Source organism: Magnolia sinica, chromosome 3 (genome assembly GCF_029962835.1).
Source record: "Magnolia sinica isolate HGM2019 chromosome 3, MsV1, whole genome shotgun sequence".
Classification (NCBI taxonomy): Eukaryota; Viridiplantae; Streptophyta; class Magnoliopsida; order Magnoliales; family Magnoliaceae; genus Magnolia; species Magnolia sinica.
In genome coordinates this window covers 237636-262270 of record NC_080575.1, presented here as the reverse complement: position 1 = coordinate 262270, position 24635 = coordinate 237636, and the positions used below count along the sequence as shown (strand labels likewise).

Here is a 24635-nt window from a genome sequence, read left to right as displayed (position 1 = left end):
GGAGTTGTTAGCATGTTCATCAACAACCCCGGGAATGAACATTAGGAAGCTGTGAAGTAGATCCTCAGATACCTGTTAGGTACTAAGGATGTGGGGCAGTGTTATGGAGGATCAGAAATCAAGCTACAAGGCTACGTAGATTCAGATTTGGCAGGATATATCGACAGCAGAAGAAACACTATAGGTTATGTTTTTTTCTCTGGGTAGTGCTGCAGTTAGTTGGGTCTCTCAGTTATAGAAGATAGTATCTATCAATACAATAGTATCTATCAATACGATAGAAACAAAATATGTTGCGGCTACAGAAGCATGTAAGGAGATGGTGTAGATGCAAGGTTTCATGGAAGAGTTGGGTAAGAAGCAAGCAGATTGCAAGTTGTACAGTGACAGTCAGAGTGCAATACACTTGGCTAAGAATTTAGCATTTCATTCAAGGAACAAGCATATTGACATTAGATATCACTTCATACGTTCGCTACTGGAATATGGATCGATTACTATAGAAAAGATTCATACAAGTGAGAATCCTGCGGATATGCTGACCAAGGCGGTCACACAGGAGAAGCTGAAGCTCTGTTCAACTTTGATTGGTCTTTAGGCTTGAAAACGGAGAGGTAGTGCACTTTGGATGTAGAAGACGAAGATTTATGGTGATGTGTCTCCGAGTAGGAGATTGTTGAGACGTGAAGCCACATCTGCGGGCTCGACCGGTCGAGTGGCCTACTCGACCAGTCGAGGACTGGCTCGACTCAAAGTCCAGTAAGCATCAGGTTTTGGGTTCCGAGGTACTCGGCCGGTCATGGCCCATGCTTGACCGGTCGAGGGTCTGCAGATTCGTTTCCAGATTTGATGTGGATTGCGGATTTTTGAGTCGGTTTTCGCAGAAGCGCGAAAGGGAAGTTGCCTAAACTATAAATATGTGTCCATAGGGCTTTTCTAGTTCATGGAAAATAATTATAAGGTGTGGGCAGAGAGTTTTCTCTATACTTCCAAGGGAGATATTAGTATATTGCCTTGTAATCTTCGTTTTTCTTTATAGTGGAAGTTTACATATGTGATTTTTTACCCTTGCTGGGATTTTTCCACGTATATCTTGCCTTGTGATTTGTTTGGAATGCTTTGATTCTATTTATAGTCTATATTTTTTCTTGTTTATCGTTTGTGAGTGAGACCGAAGATTGTATCTCGGTTTACTGCGTTATTGGCGTGTTGCGCAACATTGAGGTAGACCTTAAAGATCATCCAAGGCAAGTGCCCAGTCAGCGACTCATATCAAAACTAAACGTGGACCATGCATTGGCTTAAATAGGGAATCCCATTGCCAGTCACTGAGGGCTCCACTAACAGTGTGAACCATTAAAGTGGCATGAGCGCTCGTTGGCCTTATGCACTAAAATATTATGGTAAAACGGATGGACAACATATTCATCAAATACATACATAATGGTGGACTCCACAGCATGGGACGCATATTACGTGGACATCATGGCCTACGGCTACAGGCCCTGTACAAACAGCCCGATGGGCCTAAGGCTACAAAGGTGGATGTCCACCTAACCCAGCCTTAGGTGGTTCGATCACTTGACCCCTAGGTTTACCACGATTTTGTTGTGAATATACACTAGATCATTAGGACGAACGTCCCGAATAAAACATATACATCATGCTGATCTCTGCCTAAAAAAAACAGTGGAGACAACAAACGGGACATCTAAAACTCATACAATATAGTATTGTGGGCTCAGCCCCTGGATCAGTGCTTTGAATAAACCTAAACATCATGGTGGACCCTATCATCCAGTGGGTCACCTAGATAACCACATACATCACGGTAGACCCTACTGTCCAATGGGCCTCCTCATAAGTCATGAGCCCGATAATTAGGTAGCTTTAAGTGTTGAGTGGACCACACCATATGAAATAGTGAGAATGGAACTCACACTATTGAAAACCCACCGTGGCCACGGAGATATGGATTGAGTTGGTATTTGTTTTTCCCTTTCATCAAAGTATGTTTGATTTCATTAGTAGATTGGATGTCAAATGATTATTAAAGTTGGCCTTAGGAGGTTTTTAATGGTGGACATTTTATAACTATTATTTGCCCGTGGTATGGTCCACCTTTGATTTAGATATATCTCATTTTTTGAATCAAGCAAGTGACATGTGAAAAATAATGAACGGGGACTATAAAATACATACATCGTGGCCAACATCACTAGCCAAACTCGTTTGCAACAGATATTGAACCGCTGTTTGTGAGTTGCGGATATAATGTAAGATAGTAATGATTCATTCATATCATTTTTGGCAATGATGTGTGGTTATCCAGACCATCCAAATAGTGGGTCCAACACTTGTAGATGGTTAATATTTATACTTTTACTATATAAGAAAACTTGAACGTCTATTCGGTGGGCCCTTAAATGTACGTCTGATAACATATTATATTATTTAAATGATGTAAAACGCACATTGTGCGGATTTGAATGCAAATGTCATTTTGGAAGAGGGATTTCTAAAACCCTCTTTCGAATTCCGTTTCCCACTCTCTCGCTCTCATGTTCGGATTCCAGAAACCCCAAAACCCGATCTCCATCTCCGGCGAGATTCTGTTTCTATTAGCTGCTCGTTTCAGAGGTTTTTTGTTTCTCAAATTTCGCATCGAAAGGTATGCGATTCGCCTCTGATTTCTAGAAAATATGTGATTGGGTTTGATTTTGGTGGAATTGGAGTTATTTGTGGAAATCTGTATTTGCGTAGGGTTTTGGTTTCAAATATAGGGGTTTTCTAGTGATTTGATTTCTTTTGGTTTTTCTAGGTTTTGGTGTTGGTGTAATAGGAGTGTTTTGGGAAGACTCTGTTTTTTTTTTTTTCTTTTTCTTTTTTTCCTAGTAGTTTGACAGCATTCAATGTATGATTGCTGTGGCAGTGTTCAACACGCACGACACTCATGGAACACCATCATCCGTGCCTACTCTAAGCGCTGCCTCTCTCAAGATGCAAATCGTCCATCACATGCGACTCCTCATGTTCTCCTTGGTGCCTAAAAATCAGGATGACCAAAATTCAGATGTGCCACACCACATTATTTTAGAGTTTCTAGGAAAATTCAGCCGGATTTTTGGGCGCCAATGAGAACATGTGGGGTCTGACACAGACTGATCGATTATCATGCAAACATCACAGTGGGCCCCACATATCACGTTTTAGTGGATGAGGACATATGTGTGTTCAGTCGTTCAGGTGCAACTATGGGTCTGTGCGGGTATGTGTATGTTTGCGTGTGTGCATGTACATGCATGTGCCCGTGAAATTGCAATGCAGAACTTATCCAATGGATGCAATGGGTACAAGAAATTCATTTTTCCAATGGATGGCCAATGAAAGTCTATTTCTGGATGTACTCTCAGGACTTCATTGATTGATGGCCAATATCCATAATCATTGGTTTTCCCTTTCTTCTCTTTCTTCAAATTCCCCAGGATCTAGCTCTTCACTGCTACATTCACATCAGCTACAATGCTATCCAAGTGATCATGGTTGCTCAAAATCGCAACAGGGCAAAGTTGGCTGGAAAAAGGAAGTACACTTAGATAATTTGGCAATGTTGATTCAAATTGAAGGTTATAAAAGGACAAGGGGAAGGCCCAAAATGACGTGGGGGGAGTAGTAAGAATATGTTGATGAGGGTTTAACTAAGGATATTGTCCTCATAGAGTGGAATGGCAGAATAGGATTCTTGTAGCTGACCCTGGCTGGAACAAGATTCATGAAGCTGAACCCAAATATAATGCTTAGATGATGATGATGATGATGATGAAGAACCAAATGGATTAAAGGAGATAAAAAAGAAAAGAAAAAGGAAATCAAAAGAAACATAGCCCAATGAAAAACAGTGGTAGCTAAAATGCAAAAAACCCACATAATAATTATCTCTTGTTAATATTTGATGAGACTGGGCTTTTAGGGGTAGTCTTGTTTTGGGTTCGCAGGTCAGTTGACTACTTGAACAGAGGATTGAATTGGGCGCACCTGGTGAGCCCATCAGCCTGATATTTTGGTGAGAATATCTTGACACTCTGACCTTGATGGACAACTTCTATATTTCCATTGCTCTACACATGCAATAGCTTATAGATGACACGCCTCATCCACGCTTGTGCCTAACAATCCTCTTAGAGAACTTTGTTGATAGTGCTAATGGATTGGGTTTGGGTCAGTTCCTAGTACCCGTACCTGGGCTTAGTCAACCAGCATAGGTTCTTGCTAGGTTCCGGTCTTGACAGTCTGATCTAGTTGATGGACAATTTTTATATTCCACTGGATCCTTTTCAAGGTAAGGTTGGATGCCGTGAGGATTTGGCAAGTTCTTGGATTGGCAATGCAACTATTTCCTCTCTGTTTCCATGTCTCCAGTCCATTTACATCCACAAAGGAGTCAAGGTGAAGGTTTGCATTGAATATGAATTTCAGGAATCTAATGGACAGATAGAGTATGTTTTTCCAAGCTATTTGTTGTTAAGTAAGGTGTAGCTTTTTGAGGAGCAGGATTGTTTTATGACTTGGGTTGAGTGTGGATTTGGGAAGATATGTGGATTGGCGAGGCATCTCATGCCTCTTTATTTCCACGACTCTTCCTCATTTACATCCATAAAGGGGTCAACATGAAGGATTGCATTGAATATAATCATATATAGAGACACTTAGCGTGCGGAATGTTATATTTTGCCTGGAGCTGATGGATAAAATATGTTTTTCTAAGCTAAATAAACTTGCTAGATTTTAGCCTAGGTGTTCTACTTAGTGTGGTTGGACTGAATGATTGCTTGGATATTTGCACATGCATGCCACATTATTGTGTAATGGTGTGATAGGCAGCGCTCTATACATGTGTGGACTTGACGGAATTCAATGGAATATCTAGAGAACAAGTTACAAGCATTTTAGTATTATGTCATACAATCCATTTTCTCCCATGCATCTTGTCTACAACTCTAAACCCTTGCTTTGTGTTCCACTGTCACATCACGCTCATTTATGCAACTGGAACTAAACACGAACAATTTCCTCAACCATCTTCAAGTACAGATTTTTGCATACTTCTGAAATAACATATGGTCCTTGCTGGTTCTACTCTCAAGAAATCTCCTATGGGGTAGGATCATAACAGAGAACTTACAAGATTACCTCCATCAGCATTCGTTTCATTACATATGGAGTTTACCAGCTTCTTAATTATCTTCTCAATTCTCGAATCACGATATAGTTCTCGTATATTCTGTTATTTTACTTTAAAATGGCTGTTTTTTTTTTTTTTGAAAGATCACTGAATATATATTGAGAAGAAGGGAGGGGGGAAAGAACAAGAAGGAAATAATTATAGGGGCAAAAAGATTTGCCGAGAAGGCAAAACTAAAAATTACACCCCAAGAAAAAGAAAATCTACTTGATTAAAACCTACAACATAAACCAGCCATTCAATCAGTAGACGCTTGGCTTTACTGACGATATGCACGATGGGATTGGAGACGTCCCTGAAACACCTGTCGTTTCTTTCTTCCCAAACCGACCACTAGATAGCTATGATCGCCATGTGCTAGATCTTCGTCTTCTTCTTACCCAACCTGACCCTGTGCCAGGCTTTGATAAGCGTAGAGACCGAACCGGGGAGACACTATTTCAAATTGAAGCAGCTGAGGAAATCTGACCAAATTTCAGAAATGAAGGGATAGGAGAGTAAGAGGTGGTCAATATTTTCTTCGTTCTTCATGCAAAATAGGCATATGTTGACAATCGGCAAACCTCCGTTTCTCAAATTGTCCATTGTTAGAATTCGTTTGGACCCCACTAGCCATGCGAAAACAGCATGCTTGGGGGGAACATAATACTTCCAGAATTTTGAGGGAGGGTGGATCTCAAAGGAGATCGAGCCTTGGTCCAGGTGATGGTAGAGGGATTTGACTGAGAAGGTGCTGGAATTGTTCGCCTTCCAAATTAGCTTGTCCGGGCTGAAGATATCTGGCGTGCTCGAATTAATGCGCTGAAGAAGACCCGCAAGCTCATTAGTCTCCCAGTCCTGAAGGTTCCTCCTAACATCAATGATCTAGTCGATCTTGTTGTCCAAAACTGAGAAGTAGTTGGCAACAAAAGACATGGGGTTGGAGGCTAGACGATGAATGTTCGGAAAATTAACTTTCAGGGGGGCTTCACGCCTTCACCCACCCATATATCTTCCCAAAACTGTATCTTGGCTCCATTTTCGAGACCGAAGCCGATATAAGGAAGAACTACCTTCTTAATAGAAATAATCCCCTTCTAAAGGGGGGAGGCCCTATAACGAGAAGAATCATTTGACCACCAACCACCTCTCGATCTACCATGTTTTCCTTTGATGATCTTGTTCCACAGATTATCATCCTCTGATCCTAGCCTCCAAATCCACTTTCCAAGGAGGGCTATGTTAATCCTCTTCAAGACTTTAATACCTACCCCACCAAATTCGTGCCGCTGACAGACTTGAGACCAATTGACCAGGTGGAATTTCTTGTAATCTTCCTTTCTGTTCCAGAGGAAGGCACGCCTGAGATTTTCGAGCCTAGATAGCACCGCTGTTGGACATTTTAGGAGAGACATGAAGTATGTTGGAAGATTGGAGAGGGCTGCTTTGATGAGAGTGATGCGGCCTCCCAGGGAAAGGTATCTGCACTTCCATCTGGCTAGATACTTTTTGAACTTGTTGATGGCCTTATCCTAAATGGATATAGGTGGCGTTCCCAAACATAATGGGAGGCCCACGAAAGAAGCAGGGAGGGAGGTGGTAGAGCAACCAAAAGAGCGAGTAAAAGAGCTGACCTCTTCGTCTGTAAGGTTAACGCCGAACATTTTTGATTTGGACAGGTTGATTCTGAGGCCCGAGACTAGGGGTGCACACGGGTCGGTTTGGTCCGGTTCTGGGGTGAAACCGGAACCGAACCGTTCCTAACGGTTCTACAATTTTTGGAACCGGAACCGGACCGTTAGCACCCTAGAACCGGAACCGGAACTGGACCGTGAAAACGGAACCGAACCGGAACTGGCGCCTTCTTCTCCTTCGCGGAGACGAACGTAAGACGATGGGTTAACGGGATCTTCTGGGACTGGGATGCTTCTGATGCTGGCGCTCATGTTCGCCAGATTCTCTTTCCTCTTCGCTGCCCTTTTTCTCTATCAGGGAGAGATGATGGAAAAAGGAAGGAGGCGTCTTTATATGGACTAGAGCTATTCGAGAGGGGTGGTGCAGTGACGCGGATGTGCCAGATGTGTGTCAGATTTCTAGGTGCTGTGTTTCAGTTGCGCTGCCTGGAATCATCTATGGTCGAGGTGAATTGGGGTTGATTGTTTTTCCAGCTTGGCAGGAGAGAGAGAGTCGGGTCACGTTCTATTTCTAGAGAAATAACCATAGGTCCTGAATCTCGATAAATTGGATGTGAATCATATATTGACGTCTCTTTCGTAAATATGGATCCTTAGATGATCTTGACCGTTGATGATTGGTCCCACCAACAATGGAATCTCACTTAAAATTGTTTTACACTGAAAGTGTCCAGCACGTCTCATCTTTGGCACACTTTTTTTTTGTTTTAAACTAAGTCAGATCAACGGTTCAGATCCACGGACCACGGTTCCTGTCATGGTTCGGTTTTACGGTTCGGATCAACGGTTCGGTTCGGTTCTACAGGACCCTAAACCGGAACCGATCCATAATCAACGGTTCAAAAAATTTGGGAACCGGAACTGGACCGTTAGCACCCTGGAACCGGACCAAACCGGACCGATCCAACGGTTCCGGTCCGGTTCCACGGATCCAACGGTTAAATGTGCACCCCTACCCGAGACCTGCTTCGAAACTCTTGATCGTGGTGCGGATGTTGTCGACCTTAATCGGATCCGCATCGCTGAAGATGAGGGTGTCATCTGCAAATTGAATATGGGAAACCAGGGAAGGAAGGCCTCTCATTCTGATGCCACTGAGAATGCCAGCAGATTGGCCTTCCTGGATCAGACTGGAGAGGGCTTCTCCAACGATTAGAAAGAGGAAAGGGGAGAGAGGGTCTCCCTGTCGGATGCCTCTGGAACTCTTGAAGAAGCCTTTCGGGGTGCCGTTGATGAGGATAGAGAAATGAGCTGATCCTAAACACTCTCCAATCCATCTACACCATTTGTTAGGGAATCCCATACGCCTCATCATGTATTAGATGAATTTCCAATCGACATGGTCGTAGGCCTTTTCGATATCAAGCTTGTAGCAGATAGATTTGCGACCGTCTTTGAAAGAGGAATGCATACATTCATTAGCTATTAACGCACAGTCGATGATCTGTCTGCCCGGGATGAAAGCACGTTGATGAGAGGAGATGATGTTGCTGAGGATTAGCTTCAAACGGGTGGCTAGGACTTTGGCCAGAATTTTGTAGGGGCCACCAATTAGACTCATGGGTCTGAATTCAGAGAAGGAACTTGCGCTAGGAACTTTAGGGATAAGCACGATGAAAGAAGACCCTAGGCCTTCGGAGAGGATTCCTCTGTCGTGGAATTCTTTGAAAAACAACATAATGTCTGCTTTGATAAGCTCCCAAAAAAAATGAAGAAGCAGAGAGGAAAGCCATCAGGGCCTGGGGCCTTGTCGCTGCCAAGAGAATTCAGAGCCGTCTTCACTTCTTCCTCTGAAAATGGAGCTACAAGGGAGTCAACATCTAGGGGACTGAGATTATTGAAGTGAAGAGAATCCAGGCCCGGTCTGTCCCAACCATCGGCGCTTAGAAGGGAAATGAAATGAAGGATTGCTTCCTTTGATATTTCTTCTTTATCCTCGATGCGGCGCCCCTTAACGTGAATGTAGCTGATTCTGTTGCACCTAGCGTGCATGCTGGCTATAGAGTGAAAGAATTTGGAATTATTGTCCCCTTCTTTCAGCCACTTGGCGTGGGATCTCTGTTTCCACGCGATTTCGTTGTCAAGAGCCCTAGCTGACAGGGACTGAATGAGCTGAATCCTTTGAGCTAGAATCTCCAGAGACATGGCCTTTTTCCGTTGCAACATTGATCGCCTGAATTTCAGCCTTGATAGATTCCGTGTCAATTCCCTCTTGGATAACACATCTTTGTTCCATCTTTTGAGCTCTGTCTTCAGCCTTCTGAGTTTGGTACAGAGATTATAACCTGCGTATCCCTCCACCTGGAAACTGCCCCACCAGTCTGAGACCAACTGAAAAAACCCATCATAGTTAAGCCAAGATGATTCAAACCGAAAAGGCTTTGGACCCCAATTGAGATCTTCAGAAGACAACATTATCAGGCAGTGGTCCGAAGTTGATCTTGGGAGGGTGGTCTGAGAAGTAGAGGGATAGGTCTCCAGCCAGTCTGGAGATAGAAGGAATCTATCTAATCTAGAGAGGGAGGGCTTCAATCTGCAGTTGGTCCAGGTGAGTCTTGAACCTAGAAGTGGAAGATCAACGAGTTGGAGGTCGTCGATCCAGTTGGAGAAGGAGCGTATAATAGAGGAGACGATGCGGCCGTGGGATTTTTCTTCGGCATATCTGGTGATGTTGAAGTCGCCGATGAAGCCATAGGGGCCTTGGAACTTCCTCCTAAAGGAAGTCAGCTTGGACCAGAGATCAGCCCTACTAGAATCGAGAGTTGGGCCATAGACCGAGGAGATTAAACACCTCTGGTTAGAGGAAATATCGGTCAGAATGACGGAAATTGAAAAGGACCTGGACCAGGATTCTTCTAATTTCCATTTGGATAATTTCCACGCTATTAGGATGCCACCGGAAGAACCTGAGGCATCCAAAGAGACTGACCCAATGGGCATCAGAAACCTTCCACAGGGAACTCATCAGTCTGTCACTGAAAGACTGAGTTTTTGTTTCCTGGAGACATAGGATATCAGGGTTTCGGGAGCTACATGACTCTTTGATTAGACTCCTTTTCTGCTCGGAGCCGATGCCTCTGACATTCCATGAAATGATCTTCATTGGGGAAATCAGCTGCCCCGGGAAGCCTGAGGAGTCGGATCGTTGATAGGATCTGGACCCATGACGAAGGAGGCGAGGCGTTGCAGCTCTCTGTTGCTGTAGGACTTCGAGAGACGAGGCTTCGGGGATTTGGAGGTGGAAAGAAGTCTTCCATGGGATTCGACACGTTGGAAAAGCGCGATGAAGTTCTCAGGGCAATCCCCGAAAGATAAGCCAACAGATCTACTGACGTGCCTGATCGCGTCTCTGATCCACTTCTTATTCTTGATGGTGTTGATGAGAGTCTCCCTATTCTCATTATCAGCCGTGTTAGAATCTAATAGGGTCCCTTGCTCAGTTGAAGGTCCGATGCGGATTTGGAGGGGTTCAACGTCAATGATTTGATCCTCTATCTCCTCTTGGAAGAGGGATATGAGGGCGTGCTTTGGGATCGAGGATAGAGAGTTGGTGGGCGATGGAGGAGGGGAGGCTAGAGAGGAAGGATTATCGGAGCTGTAGGATAGACTGTCCGATTCTCCCGGGCCAACACACTCGGGAAGGGAAAGATCGGGAAGACGGATGCGTTGATTGAGAGAGAATAGACAGTTCCTCAACAGGAGATCGGGAATGGGTAGGTTGTTGATGGTGGGAATGGGACGAGAAGCTGAGATGCGTGGATGGTCAGGGGTGGGTTGGGTGTAGGAGAGAGGTTAAGGTTAAAAGGCCTACCCGACACCAGACCCAGATTCGACCCGACCTTGCAGATAGAGACTGAAACGGACCCGACTTCTGGATTCGGATCTGAAAAGTAATGGTGATCTCCACCCACTTTCAAATGGCCGACACGTGGGTGAAAATCACGAGGGAGAGCGATGGTAGAATCTTGCGCCGAGGATGGGGCCGGACCGAGGAGACTAGGCATAGGAGGCAGGGGACACGCGGCACGATCTGGAATCGACGTAGGGATGAGATCGGCGCCAGCTGCGGCCAATATCTCGCCACGTGGTGCAACAAAATCTGGGAGACGGGTTGAAGGTGGGAGAAACGATTTCTCGAGCATGCCAGCCACGCGTGTCGAAGAGCGAGGATGTCCACGTTGCGGGCGGACTGACCGAGGTCATGATATCGCGATTCTGTGGTCCGCGGGAGCACGTAGCTATGTGGGAAGTCGCGTCTTCACCGACGCCGACGACGGAAGAGGGCTGTTCCCTTAGGCTCCACAGATCCCCCCATCTAGGCAGTGGGGCGTTTGGCAGTTCGATTTGAATCGACAGAGAGAGATTCTGGTTGTCGACGGAGACGACGATGTGGGATGGAGGGGTTTCTCCTTTTCTTCTCCGGACCCGAACCCTGAGAACAGCCATTTGTTCTCCGCACTTGGATTTTGGATCTAGTTCTAATGTTCTATGAAAGAGCCTACCATGGACGCTGCAGTCACGAAGAACTCTTCATGCCATTAATCCAAGGGAATCGCCCATATGAGAATCCAGACTTCCTTCGAACCGAAGAAGGAGAAGTCGTCCCATCTCAGGATATTTAGAATGAGACCATCTTTGTGGAGAGCCCCTGCCATGCGAAGGAGATTCGAATTCACGCCCGTACCTGGTTTAATCTAGAGCTCGTTGTAGCCATTTGGTTTGATGATGTAGCAGTACGGTTTAACGTTGCAACACTTTTCGATCCAGCCCTGAACTTGGGATACTGACGATCCCTCCTTACAAATGGCTATGACTGTGTCTTCCAGACCTTTTTTGGCACGGTTAAGGGATGCCTGATTTATGTGCACGACATTCTCCAAGATGGAAATAGGAGGGTCAGGCTGAGATGGAGGTTTGAGATGGGTTGGGTGCTGCGAGATCTGGGAAGATTAAGGGCCAAGAATGGTGTCTCTAAAAGACGAGTTGCCGGAAAACTGCCTGGGATCGAGATGGGAGGTTGCGCTTGTAGAATCAGGTACGGGCTTGGAGTTGCCGAGACCGGCTTTCTTGGGTCTTTGTCTTGGGCCATATCTTGCCCTTTGCACTAGCAAAGGGGAGCCACCGAATATCATACCGTGCAACATCTGCACCGCCCGAGCCAGCTCCTCCTTTGAGCCCATCCTGATCAGGGCGAAGCCTCTGTAGCAGCCAATGGACCTGTCTCTGGGCATGATGATATCCATGACTGCACCTGCACGGCCAAACACCCTGGCCCGATTGATGGGGAACCATCCTTTTGGATATCCTTTCACGAAAATGGTTGGAAAATTTGTAGAATCTCTACGAGGCTAAGCCTGAGACTTCTCTTTTTGCTTATTGTTTGGAGCCTGGAGCCATGGCTGATGGGAATCGGCCGGAAGGTGTTCGGTTAGGTGCTCCCTGACACGATCGTGATTGTCCGGGGGGAGAGGATTGGAGTCATCCATTGAGACCGACTTGGGATATGGATTGTTGGTGGTTGGGTTTAGAAAAGGTTGAGGTATCAGTCATCGGAGGTCGAGGTTTCTGTCATCGGAGGTTGGGGTATCGGCCCGGGAGACACTCCTAATGTTTTGATCGGTAACCCGCAAACACTTTAAAATGGCTGTTACCACTTACAATACTATTTCTTCAAAGCATTTGATGTCCTAAATATCCTAAACATGTGTCAAGAATAAAAAACTTACTAGCCTTATTTCTCACAAAATTATAAATTTCCTTTGTTTAGAGGCTACGTTTTCGTTAGTAGGTTGGCTAAGTCCAAATTGGAAATACAAGGGTTAACGGCAATTTGGCATTTTCTGAAAATTCGTGTTTGTTGGGCTGACAATAATCTATTTTGATTGGAAACAAGTATATCTTTCTAAAGTTTGCGTCTTTTCTCTCTCCTTCGTGGCTTTTCTTTGGAGGAAAGATTTTGTTAGGTTTGTGAATTTGTCAGTTGACGTGGCGTCGTGCTTTCTGTGTAGGAACTTGGTATATATATGAACCTTTATGTGTTGGTGTTTGGAGAATCTGTTCTAAATGATGCAGTATGTATTTATATCACTGAACATGAATGATATTACAAACAAGCAGATCAAGCTTGACCCTAGCCACCCTGAAGATTCAGGACTGTGGTATTGTCCTCTCTCTCTCTCTCTCTCTCTCTCTCTCTCATAGTGCTGGCTTTTTTTAAGCATCATCACACCTTGATCGATCATAACCCATTAGATTGACAATAATGCGATTTATAGTGGCCAATTGATCACGATATGAATTTATTGCGATACATCGACTCACAGCAGTTGTATAAATGCAAACTCTCAATTGGAACACACGATGTTTTTGCAGTTTTTTGACGATAATGACATAACAATAATTCAATAAAATAAAATAAAATCCAAGAAACTAAAACAGTCATTTGCCCCTTTTTTTTTTTTTGGATCCTGTTTACATGTGTATTTCAACTACTTTGTTTGAGTTGTTTTGCATCAAAACATGAATTTGGTGGAGAAATCGCAGTCAGAAAGGGATTTCATGTTGGTACCCAAAAGTTGAGAAGAATGTGAATCGTCTAAGCTCATTACTTTTCAATAGATTTGCAGCAAAACAAGTTGAACTCCATGTGTGTGCAAATTTTTTTTTTTTGTTTACGCGCACTCACACCCCCACACACACCACAGTGGGTTTTCACCACAATGGATACTCGAACCCATGACCTCGTGTTGAAACTTTCTAAGTCTACCACCGAGGCATGAGTAAGGACCCAACTCCATGTCTATGCATGATCTCCAGGCAATGATATGGATTTCATGCAGGAAATTTTGATTTACGAGGTAAAAAATGGCAATGAGAGCATAACTTGTTGATTTTATTCAACCTATGTAATAGACTATTAGATTGCGTTTGATTATAATCAACCTATGTAATAGTCTCTACTATACTGTGCCTGTGGGAGTTTTATGCTCTCATTGCTGGTCTCCAGCCTGGATAAAGGAGGATTGTGTCAGGTTGGCAGCTGGCATCAAACTTATGTCAAAACTTCCAACTTGAATCTGAAGGAATGGTGGAAAAGGATTCGTGTAGCCGATCTCAATTAGTTGGGATAAGGCTTCAATGATGAAGTTAAAAACGGAACAAAATTGTGGAAACTTGAATTTCTTCTGTTTATACCTGTAAAATTGTTAATAAGGCTTTAGATGATGATGGAGGTAGAATAGGAACAAAATTGTGGAAATATGAATTTCTTCCGTTTATACTAGTAAAATTGTGAGTGTAAAAAGATGTTTATTGATGAGCGTCAGGCCGATCTACCAATCGGTTAAGAATCCTTTATTGTTATTTGGAAAAAAAAATAACATTTTAAATAATTAGTAAATATTTCTGCAATGTTCCCGCAGACTGCAATACTTTAAGTGACATCTGTGATGTTTCCTGATATATCCCGCTATATTTCCAGTTCTGGAAGGTGCAATGTCTTGTATGATTGGTACTTAAAACATCGACTTACATAGAAGTCCAGAGGAATTTGAACTCTCTAGTATCTTCTCTCAACACGGCTGTTAAATATCTTTTTCTGTAAATTCTGAAGGAAGCCTGAATGCTATTTTTTCACGTTTTAAATCATGATCTTCGTTCTTATCTTTGGTATTATATTTTGGTCATATAGATTCTAGGTGGGATTACTGCCAACCATCTCAGAAGTTGCTTTGGTATTGTTGCAATTTCCTTTGCTTTATGCCTGTGTTTAACTCAAACTTCTACAAAATTCTGTAGGAACAGTAAAATTTCAGGAGTAATTGGAAAGCTCCCTATCTGAGTTCGTATAAAATCCTCGATCGGACCGGAAAATTTATCATACAATCCTCCTGATTTAAGTTGATAATGTTATTCTAATTCTAGAGGAGGAATGGACATTGAAAGCTAGTTGCGTTGATGCTCATGTGCTGTCAAAATGAGTAGACCAACAACTCGCAGTAAAAATAAAAGACATAGGCCTGGTGACATTGATGGTTCTTCGTCTGCAATCCTGAGGTTGGTGGAACCTTCTTTTTAGACTGATTATTGACTTTGATACTTCTGTTTCCACATCTGATTTCTGTGGCCGCTTGGTTTTATTTTTCACAGGAAAATTCATGTTACTGGAGAAATTTCTCAAGATGACATTCGTCAGTTATATTTGATTTGGAAACCCTTTTGTCAGGGTTGCCGTGTCAACACGAAGGACTCCCCAAATTGCTTTTGTGGGCTTGTTCCAACTTCAAATGGAGCTAGGAAATCTGGTTTGTGGCAAAGGATGTCAGAGATTATTCAAACTCTTGGCCCTGATCCCTGTAAGGATCTTCGTTCCACTGACTCACCAGCAGGGTTGACTAATCTGGGTGCAACATGCTATGCCAATAGTATACTTCAGTGCCTCTATACAAACAAATCATTCAGGGAAGGCGTTTTCTCTGTTGAACCGGAGCTTGTGAAGCAACATCCTGTCTTGGATCAACTTGCACGCCTATTTGCCCAGTTGCACTCCAGTAAAATGGCGTTTATTGATTCAGCTCCATTCATTAAGACTTTGGAGCTAGACAATGGTGTTCAGCAGGATAGCCATGAATTTTTTACTCTATTTCTTTCTTTGCTGGAACGGTCTCTAAGCCATTCAAAGGTCCCCAGATCCAGAACTTTTGTTCAAGATCTTTTTCGTGGAAGCGTGTCACATGTGACTCAGTAAGCATAATTTTGTGGTGCGATTTCAGATGGGTTGCTTTAATTTTTCTTTTTGGTTCTACCATTCCTCGTCTTTATCAAATACAACAAAAATAAAAGTGGTTCCTGTCTTTAAATTACTGAAACTAATTGAGTACACTCACATCCTAGTCTGATTGTTTTGCTGGTAGTCATTTTTAATGCACTGGGGCTGGTTCTTTGTCTTTAGATTAGCACCCGCATTTAGCAATTCCATGATTTCTTTTGCTTTGTCCAATTTTGTGATTAACCAGAGAACTAGCTTGATTTGTGACTCACTGAGAGGGTCAAATTTTGGAAGCGACATATTAAATAGTGAGTTGCTCATGGACAAAATACCACAGTTAGAAATCCTTAAAAGGCTCTATTTTGCTTCATCTTATTGTTGAATGCATAAGTTTGCAAGAAATCTGAGGTAACGAGAGTTGGTGCAGTCTGGTGGTTTGGTCAGCTCAGATAAAAATTATTATTATTTTTTGAGAAATAGCTCAGACAAAAATTAATGCTTGATTTTATTCCATTTCGGTCTTATTTGAAATTGATGTTCTAATCCTTTATTTACTAAAAGAATAAGCATTAGAGACATTTATCATGGTAATATACTGTGCCATTATTTTAAAATCTTGTTAGCATAATTTATTCTCTCTTTATTTTATGCTTGTTTTAATATGCCTAACTGGTGTTCTTGCATTCAAAAATGAGTTTTCAATTTTTCGGAAAGTAGTTAAGGGTTTATTTTTCTTTGAACCATCGTGAACAAATTCTTCAATCTACGTTGTTTGTAATTTATCTCATATGTGCTTAATTTTTATTAGTAGGTTGATACTTATGTGTCTCTGTGCATTCACATGTGTGTATAGATATATAGAGGGATGCGCTCTGGTGGAACCGGGCATAAGTGGGGCTAACTTGATTTATTCACAACATCGGATCCATCCATCAGATTCATCACCTCACATTATCCCTAGGCTCCAATAATCAAACCAAACGGCAACTTAGGCAGCAAACAACATGGGACAAGTTGAGAGGGTACATCCCCCTGGCCGTGCCCGGGGGGGGGGTGGGGGGGTGGTGTTCTCAGTATGATCAAAGGTGGGTGCCCTTGTTCCCTGTGCTTTGGTTCACTAGAGTTCTGGCTCAAGCTGATTTACAGTCCTTGGGGGTAACCTGAGGGAATAAATCCTTGGGGGGGTGGTCGGGTTTGGGGGTCTTACACATTTTGTGTACAGGGAATCCAGGTTGTCCAGGCCATTCATCTGCTTTGGATGAAGGGTCAGGACACAAGTGAGGCTGTTCTATAACTCAAGTGGTCCCCCGGGCATTATCAAAGGTGAGTGTCCCATCCTACCTTGTTCCCTGTGCTTTGGTTCGCTAGAGTTTTGGCTCAAACTGATTTACAGTCCTTGGGGGTAACCTGGGGGAATACATCTGATGGACACGTTGGATGTCATTCATACACTATGTGGGCTGGACATATGCCTGGTACCGACCCCATTGGAGCGCACCTCATATATATGTATCCTGTGCAATCAATAGTCCTTGAGCTTCAGGTGCTGTCGAGCTGTGTGGGCCCCACCATGATTTGTATTCGTCAGGGATGCCTGATTTTTCTACCAGAGGGGCCCAAAAATCAGTCCAGTCCATGATTCAGGTGGGCCATCCCTATGGTAAAGAGTTAACAGGGGATCCCGAACCTTGAGCGCACAGAAGATGACAAGACGAGGATATAAAGATGAATTCATTCAAGGGAACGTAGGAGTAGGTCCCAATAGGGGTACTAAGATGAGGGAAAGTAGACTTAGATGGTTTGGCCATGTACAACAGAGACCAGGAACTGCAACGATTAGGAGCGCTCTAAAAGGGAAAGTGGAATGCCCAGAAGGATGTGGGTGGAGGTGGTAAGAAAAGACTTGAGCACTATGGTGATGCAGGACAATTAACCACTTGCTCTAAAAGCTTGAACTGTTAGAGCATGACGAATCAATCCCTTTATCTCATAGCACAGGCCCCACATCTTATGGGATAGGACCTTGGTCGAACCCCCCTCGTGGGCCCCAAATCACGTGGGTACCGCCTCACACGAGCCACCCCCTCACACGGGCCGCCCACCCTGAGTGTGCTCCTGCATCCCACAGGCAACCCCACTCGAGCCCGGTGTGAAAATGCCCCTGCAGTATATGGTCTAACTGATGATATGGTCTGTGAAATGCAGAACAGGATTCATGTAGCTGATCCGAATTGCTTGGGATAAGGCTTAGATGATGATGATACACATGCACGCACATGTATATGTGTATATGTATGCATATTGTATTACACGCAAATAACATTCAAGTCATAATATATAGTAATTCAAGTCAATTTCTTGCAGGTCTAGTCTGCTGAAAGGAAAACATTCAAATGAATACTTCAACTACAAAAGAGCTGTATTTTACTAGGGCTTTTGAACTGGCATGTGGATGGTTAATATTGTACTTTGATTTGTGTTCATTATTATTCATATTCTTTCATAGTCTCTTCTCACTGATTGATCTTTTTAGAAACACACACACGCTAGTTGTGGATGTTTATTTCATGTTACTAGTTGTGTATGGGGCACACAGTGGTCTCTAGCATACCTGTCCAGCAGGTTTGCCCCCTCATGAAAATGGGACGCCTATCATGCTGATTGGGGCGTCCTAACTGCACGGTGGAGGCTGGAGCAACATTGTTGGCGAGGTGGATTCCTTGCACACCACAGGTGGCCCCACATAGATCTAGTTGCATGATCCGTGAGAGGCAAGATCTTCATGTGGCCCTCTCTCCTCGCCAACAATAAAGCTTTCCAAAGCAAATTTGGAAGCTTTGCCAAGGTTGTAGTCGGCAGGGGGCAAAATCAATCTTGTGGGCCATCATTAGAAAATAATTTTCGAGTGTGTGAGTCCCGATCTCTTCAAAGTGTGGTTGGAGGTTACTAAGGGTGGAAGTAATCCTGATGATATGGCATGACTGGCATCCTCTGCCTAGAGGCAAGTGGAATCTAAACTTCGAGGAAGTTCTAATGGAAACTCTGGTTTCATTGGTCTAGGTAGATTATTTACAATGATATGGGAGAAGTTCAGGGTGCATTTGTGGGGTTCATTGGCACTGCAGACTTGAATGAAGTAGAGGTGTGTACTCTATGGCTAGGCATGAAAGAGTTGGATTGGTGACATGCCCCCTCTTCGATTGTTGAAGGGGATTTGGCAAATGCCATCCAGTTGGCTGATTTCCCCTCAGCCTCTACCTGGTGTCTTGCTCAACGGGTGTGGATATTAGAGATATGGTAGTATCTCAGTTTCATTCTCTTATGTAAACAGAGAGGCTAATGCCACTGCCAATGCGCTTGCAAGAAAATGAAGTAAAATCCTGGATAATGTAATTGTGGATTGTATCCTTCCCCCTTTAATATTTCCTTTTGTTTTTTTCCCTCTCTTTTTTCCTTTTAAAATGAGATCATGTGCCATTAAAAAAAAGCATCTTGAACTGTCTTTTGAGTCATTCGCACACAGGCAATTGACAGACATAGATCTGATCCAAAATAAAACAAGTGACTGCCACTCTATCATGTTTCCTTATAAAATAATGTCATCTTAAACTGTCTTTGAGTCATTCGCACACAGACAACTGGCAAACATTTCGCTAATCCAAAATAAAACAAGTGACTTCCACTCGATCTGATGCAAATCACACGCGTGGCCCACCTAATGAGTGGATCCGCCGAGTTCTGCTCTGTGTGATCTTTATGGATGTGTTAACTTTTTGGGCAGGTTGGATGTTATGCACACAAGGGAAAAGTGGCAATTATTTACTAGTTATCAATCTGATCCAAACTAAAACAAGTGATAGCCACTTGATCTGATCCAAGTCCAATGTTGGGCTCACCTAATGAGGGAACAGACCTGATTTTTGTGCTGTCTTCTTTGTGCAATGAACCTTTTGGACAGATTGAATATCATGTGCATGTAACACTGGCGATTATCTGCTAGCGGGACCAACACCTTAGCCACTGTGTTGAATATTTCATTTACCAATGTTGGTGAAGGTGTTAGCCCAAATGGTTTTCTTTTGGCTAGGTTGGGTGTGTCCAGCCTGCTTTTCGCATTGGGAACTCATTTTCCCTTCCTAAAGTTTTCAATGTGTCTTCATCTTCCCGAGAAAAATTATTAACTGGTGGGACTGTAATTTAGCAATTGAAGTAGGGGGAACCTCCCCGATGGGTTGGATTTTGTACATAGCTGACGCATTGACATTTATCCACTAGTTGGACGATAGCTCTACTGTCCAACTCTTGTGTGAGACCTGATACATACATGTATATAGTTATGTGAATATACATATGTGTGTGCCTTTTCTTATCAATAATATTCCCACTGTTCAGTGGCTTTGGTTAAATGTATTCATTTATTGGCTGTTATGTTGTACTCATTTAATTTCTAGAGGTACTGATGGATACTTGCTATAAGGAACCTTCTGCACTGGTTGCACACCTGTTCTAGAATTTCACTCATGCCTTGCTTGCATTCCCCAAAACTCTCTTGGTGCTATCACCAACTACTAATATCATTACTCCATTAAGAAGCTGTGCTAAGCCCACATGTGTATACAGGTCAGTTAATGCAGACGCCTCCACATATGCCAGCATGGTGGGCAGGTGCAATGTCCAAGCCTTTTATCCGGTGGACCTCACTGTGTGGATGTTTCTGCCCAAAGATGGTGGTCCATTCAGTAGGTGTGCCATGATATTAGAAATAAATTGACGGGTTAGAAAACTTTGGCTGATTTTCTCAGTCACACATGTTTTCAGTTCATTGTGGCCCACCTGACAAGCGGACCGACCTTATTCTTGTGATATGGAATCTAGAGTGGTACCTTTTTTATGGATGGCTTGGATATTGTACGTCCACCGCACTGGCATATGTGGTGGTGTGCGCATTCTGTCTTTTGTACATGTGTGTGGGCTTAACAAAACTCTCCATCATGTGTCCAGGTATTTAATAAGCTTGTTTAATTAGGGCTATGGTCTATTTCTAGTTTCAAAAGAAATTTAGGCCACATTTCGTTGCTATGTTTTAGTGTTTTTTCTTGTTTCATTTTTGCAATTTGCACTGTGATGCTAGTTATATAATTCTTTATGATCTTGGTTGATAAATGAACTATGACCTGCAAATTTGTTTTTACAGGTGTTCAGTGTGTGGAAAGGAATCGGAAGCATCTTCAAAGATGGAAGACTTTTATGAACTTGAGTTGAACATCAAAGGGTTGAATAATCTCGATGAGAGTTTAAATGATTATCTTAGCATGGAACAACTGCAAGGGGAAAATCAATATTTCTGCGAGTCATGTGGTAGACGAGTCGATGCTACAAGATGCATTAAGCTTCGAAGACTTCCTGCTGTTCTTAATTTCCAGTTAAAACGTTGTGTCTTCCTTCCTAAGGTACTTAAGTTGAGACCACGTGTTCTCTATGCTGGTGCTCTCTATTATTTTATAAACTCTATGTGGAAGCTCTTTATGTATCCCCTTTTAATGTATAAGTTACTTTATTCTAGCATCTTTTTGTCTGGTGAAAATTTGGTTTGTTATTGGTCCCTTTATTAATGAAAAGGAAAATCCACTGCCCCTTTTCTGAGTCTGTTTTGTTTCTTTTCCAGACTACAACAAAGAAGAAACTAACGTCGGCATTCAGTTTCCCTAGGCGATTGCATATGGCCGAAAGATTATGTGATCCCTCTCAATCTCAGTCTGAGTTAACGTATGACTTGTCAGCAATACTGATCCACAGGGGAACTGCTGTTAACAGTGGCCATTATGTGGCACATATTAAGGACAAGTACAGTGGGCATTGGTGGGAATTTGATGATGAGCATGTCTCTAAGTTGGGTCTTCACCCTTTTGGGGCGGAATCTTCGAGTTCATCTGCTCAACCTGAGCAAAATTTGCAACCAGCTACCTCTGAACAAGTCGGCTCTGTTGGGAATGGGAATCATATGAATAGTTTTCAGCCACCATCTTCAGATTTTAATATTGCTAGCCATGAAGAGATATTTTCATCAACCGATGCTTACATGCTGATGTATACTCGTATAGATACTAATGAGAATGGTAATAAATCCTATATAACGCTGAGAGCAGACAATATGGATGTGGATGAAGAGCTCGTTTCTGGAAATGGCTCTCTTCCATTGCATCTTTCTGAAGAGATAAAGGAATTAAATGCATCATATGTCAGCAGTTGCCAAGAATACCAGCTAAAGAAGGGTAGAGAGGTGGATAATATCACAGAACGCCGGCAAGAAGTGAGATTAGTTCTTTCCGAAGCTCCTGTTTCTTCCCTCGAAGATCCATTCTTCTGGATTTCAGCAGACTGGCTTCGCCAGTGGGCTGATTGCATTATTCCTCTGTAAGTTGTATCTTCTTTGTGATTTTCTTATTTTGTGTCATTAGAAAATGTCTGTCTATGTCCACATTTCTGCTGCTACACATTTCTTTTGTGTAGATAATGAATTGCTGAGGCAACTTGCTTTTGGGTGTTGGGTAACGTAAATAATGGTGCTTGTTTCAATTGTGGTTAAGACTGAGATGCGTGTGTGAGGAAATTGGGCATCCTTGTTAAGGTTCCTGATAATACATGATCATTGGAACAACTATAGCTTTAATGGAACATCAATTTCTAATTTCTAAATGCCAGTTTCTGTGACCCAGTCGAGGAAACTGTGTCTAATATGAGTGCCTTTCAGTTTTAAACTGTCTTTTCTCTTCGTCCTGGACATGCTTATGATCTAAGTCAAATAGATTGAGCACTAATATTTTGACTAGTATCATTACTCATTTATCTTTCTATACTCATATATGGTGGCTAGCCGGATTTGTTTGGAGATGCAACTTGTTTCAGCCTTCATAGTCAGTTTTTGTCTATAAAATCTGTATTGTTTAATTGAGGTTTTTCCCTTCTATTTCTAGTCTCATGTCGTGTGCGGATCGCTTAAAAGATAAATTTTGACTCTTCGTTTGCCTAGGCCATGGCATGCGGACTTCGTTGAGTAACAGATATGAGATCCATCACCTACTGCTGTCATGTAGGTTGCTTTATTCACTGTTCTAATTGTTGTCCAATGTTTCTCCAGTAGACATTGTATTAGTGTGCAAAAATCTAAGACAATGGTTTCCTTTACCATTTTAGGCTCATTTTGACACCGGCTTCGTGTGATCATTCCCTTTGCCTCTATCATCTTATGCTTACATTCTTATCGCCTGCAGTCCCATTGATAACACATCAATTCAGTGCTCACACGGGAAAGTTCCGGTTTCAAAGGTTGGCTCCATGAAGCGGGTGTCAAACAAAGCTTGGAGTATCCTCTTCTCTAAGGTGCAAGCTTAATGTTGTTCTAGTTAGGTTGCATTGCATTATTTTTTACGTAGTTGATATAAAATCCTTGGAGTATTTTAATGGCATCTTTAGTTTATATGCATCTCTCCAACTTCTAAATTTCTTGATTCATATCTTTTTTTTTTTTGTTAAACCACAAGAAACTACATTGTGGAAACTGTAATTTGTTTATTTCATTGAGAATTACAGGAATATAAAGAAAATGTGAGAGATCTATAGAAATCTGAATAGATACACATCTTAACAAAAAAGGAAATTTGCTCGGAACAAAAAACTGAGTCCAATCCAAAAGCCCAGCACAAATACAAGTTCAGTCCAAAAGTCCAACACAAAAATGAAAAACACATCTTCTCAAAAGGCTTTGTATGGGGAGGATACATCCTCGAAAGTGAGGAGTCACAAGAAAGAATAGCTGCGCATGGATTAACATGCTCTTACAGAGCACCAAAATAAGTTGTCCTTAACGATAGGTGGTAGATTTGATTGACAGTTTGGTACCAAAACACCACAGATTCTTCTTTTGATCGGCCACACGGAGATGAAATGGAAGGATGTTGGTAGAGTCCCACCACAACTTTTGTAAAATGGTGGTGAATACACAAATTTCACCGTCTTGTTCTTCTTACCAAATATAGCTCGCACCAGAAAACATGGAAGAGGAAATCAAATCCAGCTGTGACTGTGGTCGGATTGGTAGATATTTGGCTGGAAGGAACATGGGCTAAGGTTTCTAGTTGGTGGCAAGAGACTACATTGTGGAAACAATAGAAATTGTTTATTTCACTGAGAATAACAAGAATAGATAGAAGAGGTGAGAGATCGATCGAGATTTGATCATATAAAAATCGTAATGAAAAAGGAAATATCCTAAGTTAGGAAGCTTACCCTAATCTACTCCAAAACTTCTAATAAAACTAATAGTTACCTTTCAAACAAGAAAAAAAAGCATTCTTGATTTATGGGAGGCATTTCCTTTTATTGAACAATTCATTGAATATTTACTGGAACTTGCTAAAGCTTCTTTTGTAAATTTTAGAAGGGCCCTTGATTTCTGGAGTGTAAAATGATTTTCTTAGCCGATTTATTTATTCATTTATATTATTTGATTCTCTTGACATGATTTTGGGGCCTTTATGGCTCTCAAATTAATTGGAAATTCTCAACAAGTTACTACTTCAATAGTTGATTCTTTCTTTGGAGTCATTACTTTTGATATACGTGTATTTGGTCAATTCTCTCATGGTAAAGTTCTAGACGATAAAACAACTACAAAGAAGTTGGAGAAGATATGCTTTTTGGTATAATGAGAACAAAAGAAATGAGAGCATAATAATATCCCTCATACACATACACCAACACCTTGGAAGTAGAAGACAACAATGCACCTTGGAGTTTTGCAGATAAAGAAGTGATGAATAATTAGCTTGATGACGAACTTATCCCGCACAACATCATCAATGTCATACTCATCTTAGCCTTCTCCTAGCATATTTGATTCACCTGACACTTTTTTGGGCATTCAAATAACCCAAATTAATTGTAAGTTCTTTAC

At 42.3% G+C, this 24635-nt stretch overlaps 2 protein-coding genes across 13 annotated transcripts in view; one reads left to right on the top strand and one right to left on the bottom strand.

Moving 5' to 3' along the window:
- The first annotated feature begins 2489 nt into the window (after positions 1-2489).
- Positions 2490-24635, top strand: part of LOC131239170 (ubiquitin carboxyl-terminal hydrolase 26-like) — a 100621-nt gene continuing 78475 nt past the window's right edge. For 4 of the 12 annotated variants that reach the window (XR_009168076.1, XR_009168075.1, XR_009168074.1 and 1 more), the window contains exons 1-7: positions 2516-2671; positions 12924-13073; positions 14713-14970; positions 15064-15657; positions 20877-21132; positions 21348-22096; positions 22954-23062. Coding sequence is in view for 9 of the 12 variants with exons in the window: in XM_058236722.1 (XP_058092705.1) it covers positions 14891-14970; positions 15064-15657; positions 20877-21132; positions 21348-22096; positions 22954-23062 (1788 nt within the window). In the remaining 3 variants the exon portion in view is untranslated. Of the gene's footprint in view, positions 2672-12923; positions 13074-14712; positions 14971-15063; positions 15658-20876; positions 21133-21347; positions 22097-22953; positions 23063-24635 lie in introns of all 12 variants that reach the window. The other 8 variants (XM_058236730.1, XM_058236725.1, XM_058236728.1 and 5 more) reach the window with 8 other exon arrangements.
- Positions 3726-10085, bottom strand: LOC131239172 (uncharacterized). The gene is made up of 2 exons (XM_058236735.1): positions 7879-10085; positions 3726-6920 (listed from the first exon to the last, which is right to left on the bottom strand). Exon 1 carries the CDS (start codon positions 9853-9855, stop codon positions 8542-8544), a length of 1314 nt encoding a protein of 437 aa, XP_058092718.1. The 5' UTR covers positions 9856-10085; the 3' UTR covers positions 3726-6920; positions 7879-8541.

Coding starts and splice junctions, on each gene's coding strand:
- LOC131239172 (XM_058236735.1), bottom strand. CDS start 9,855: ATGCCCATTGGGTCAGTCTCTTTGGATGCCTCAGGTTCTTCCGGTGGC.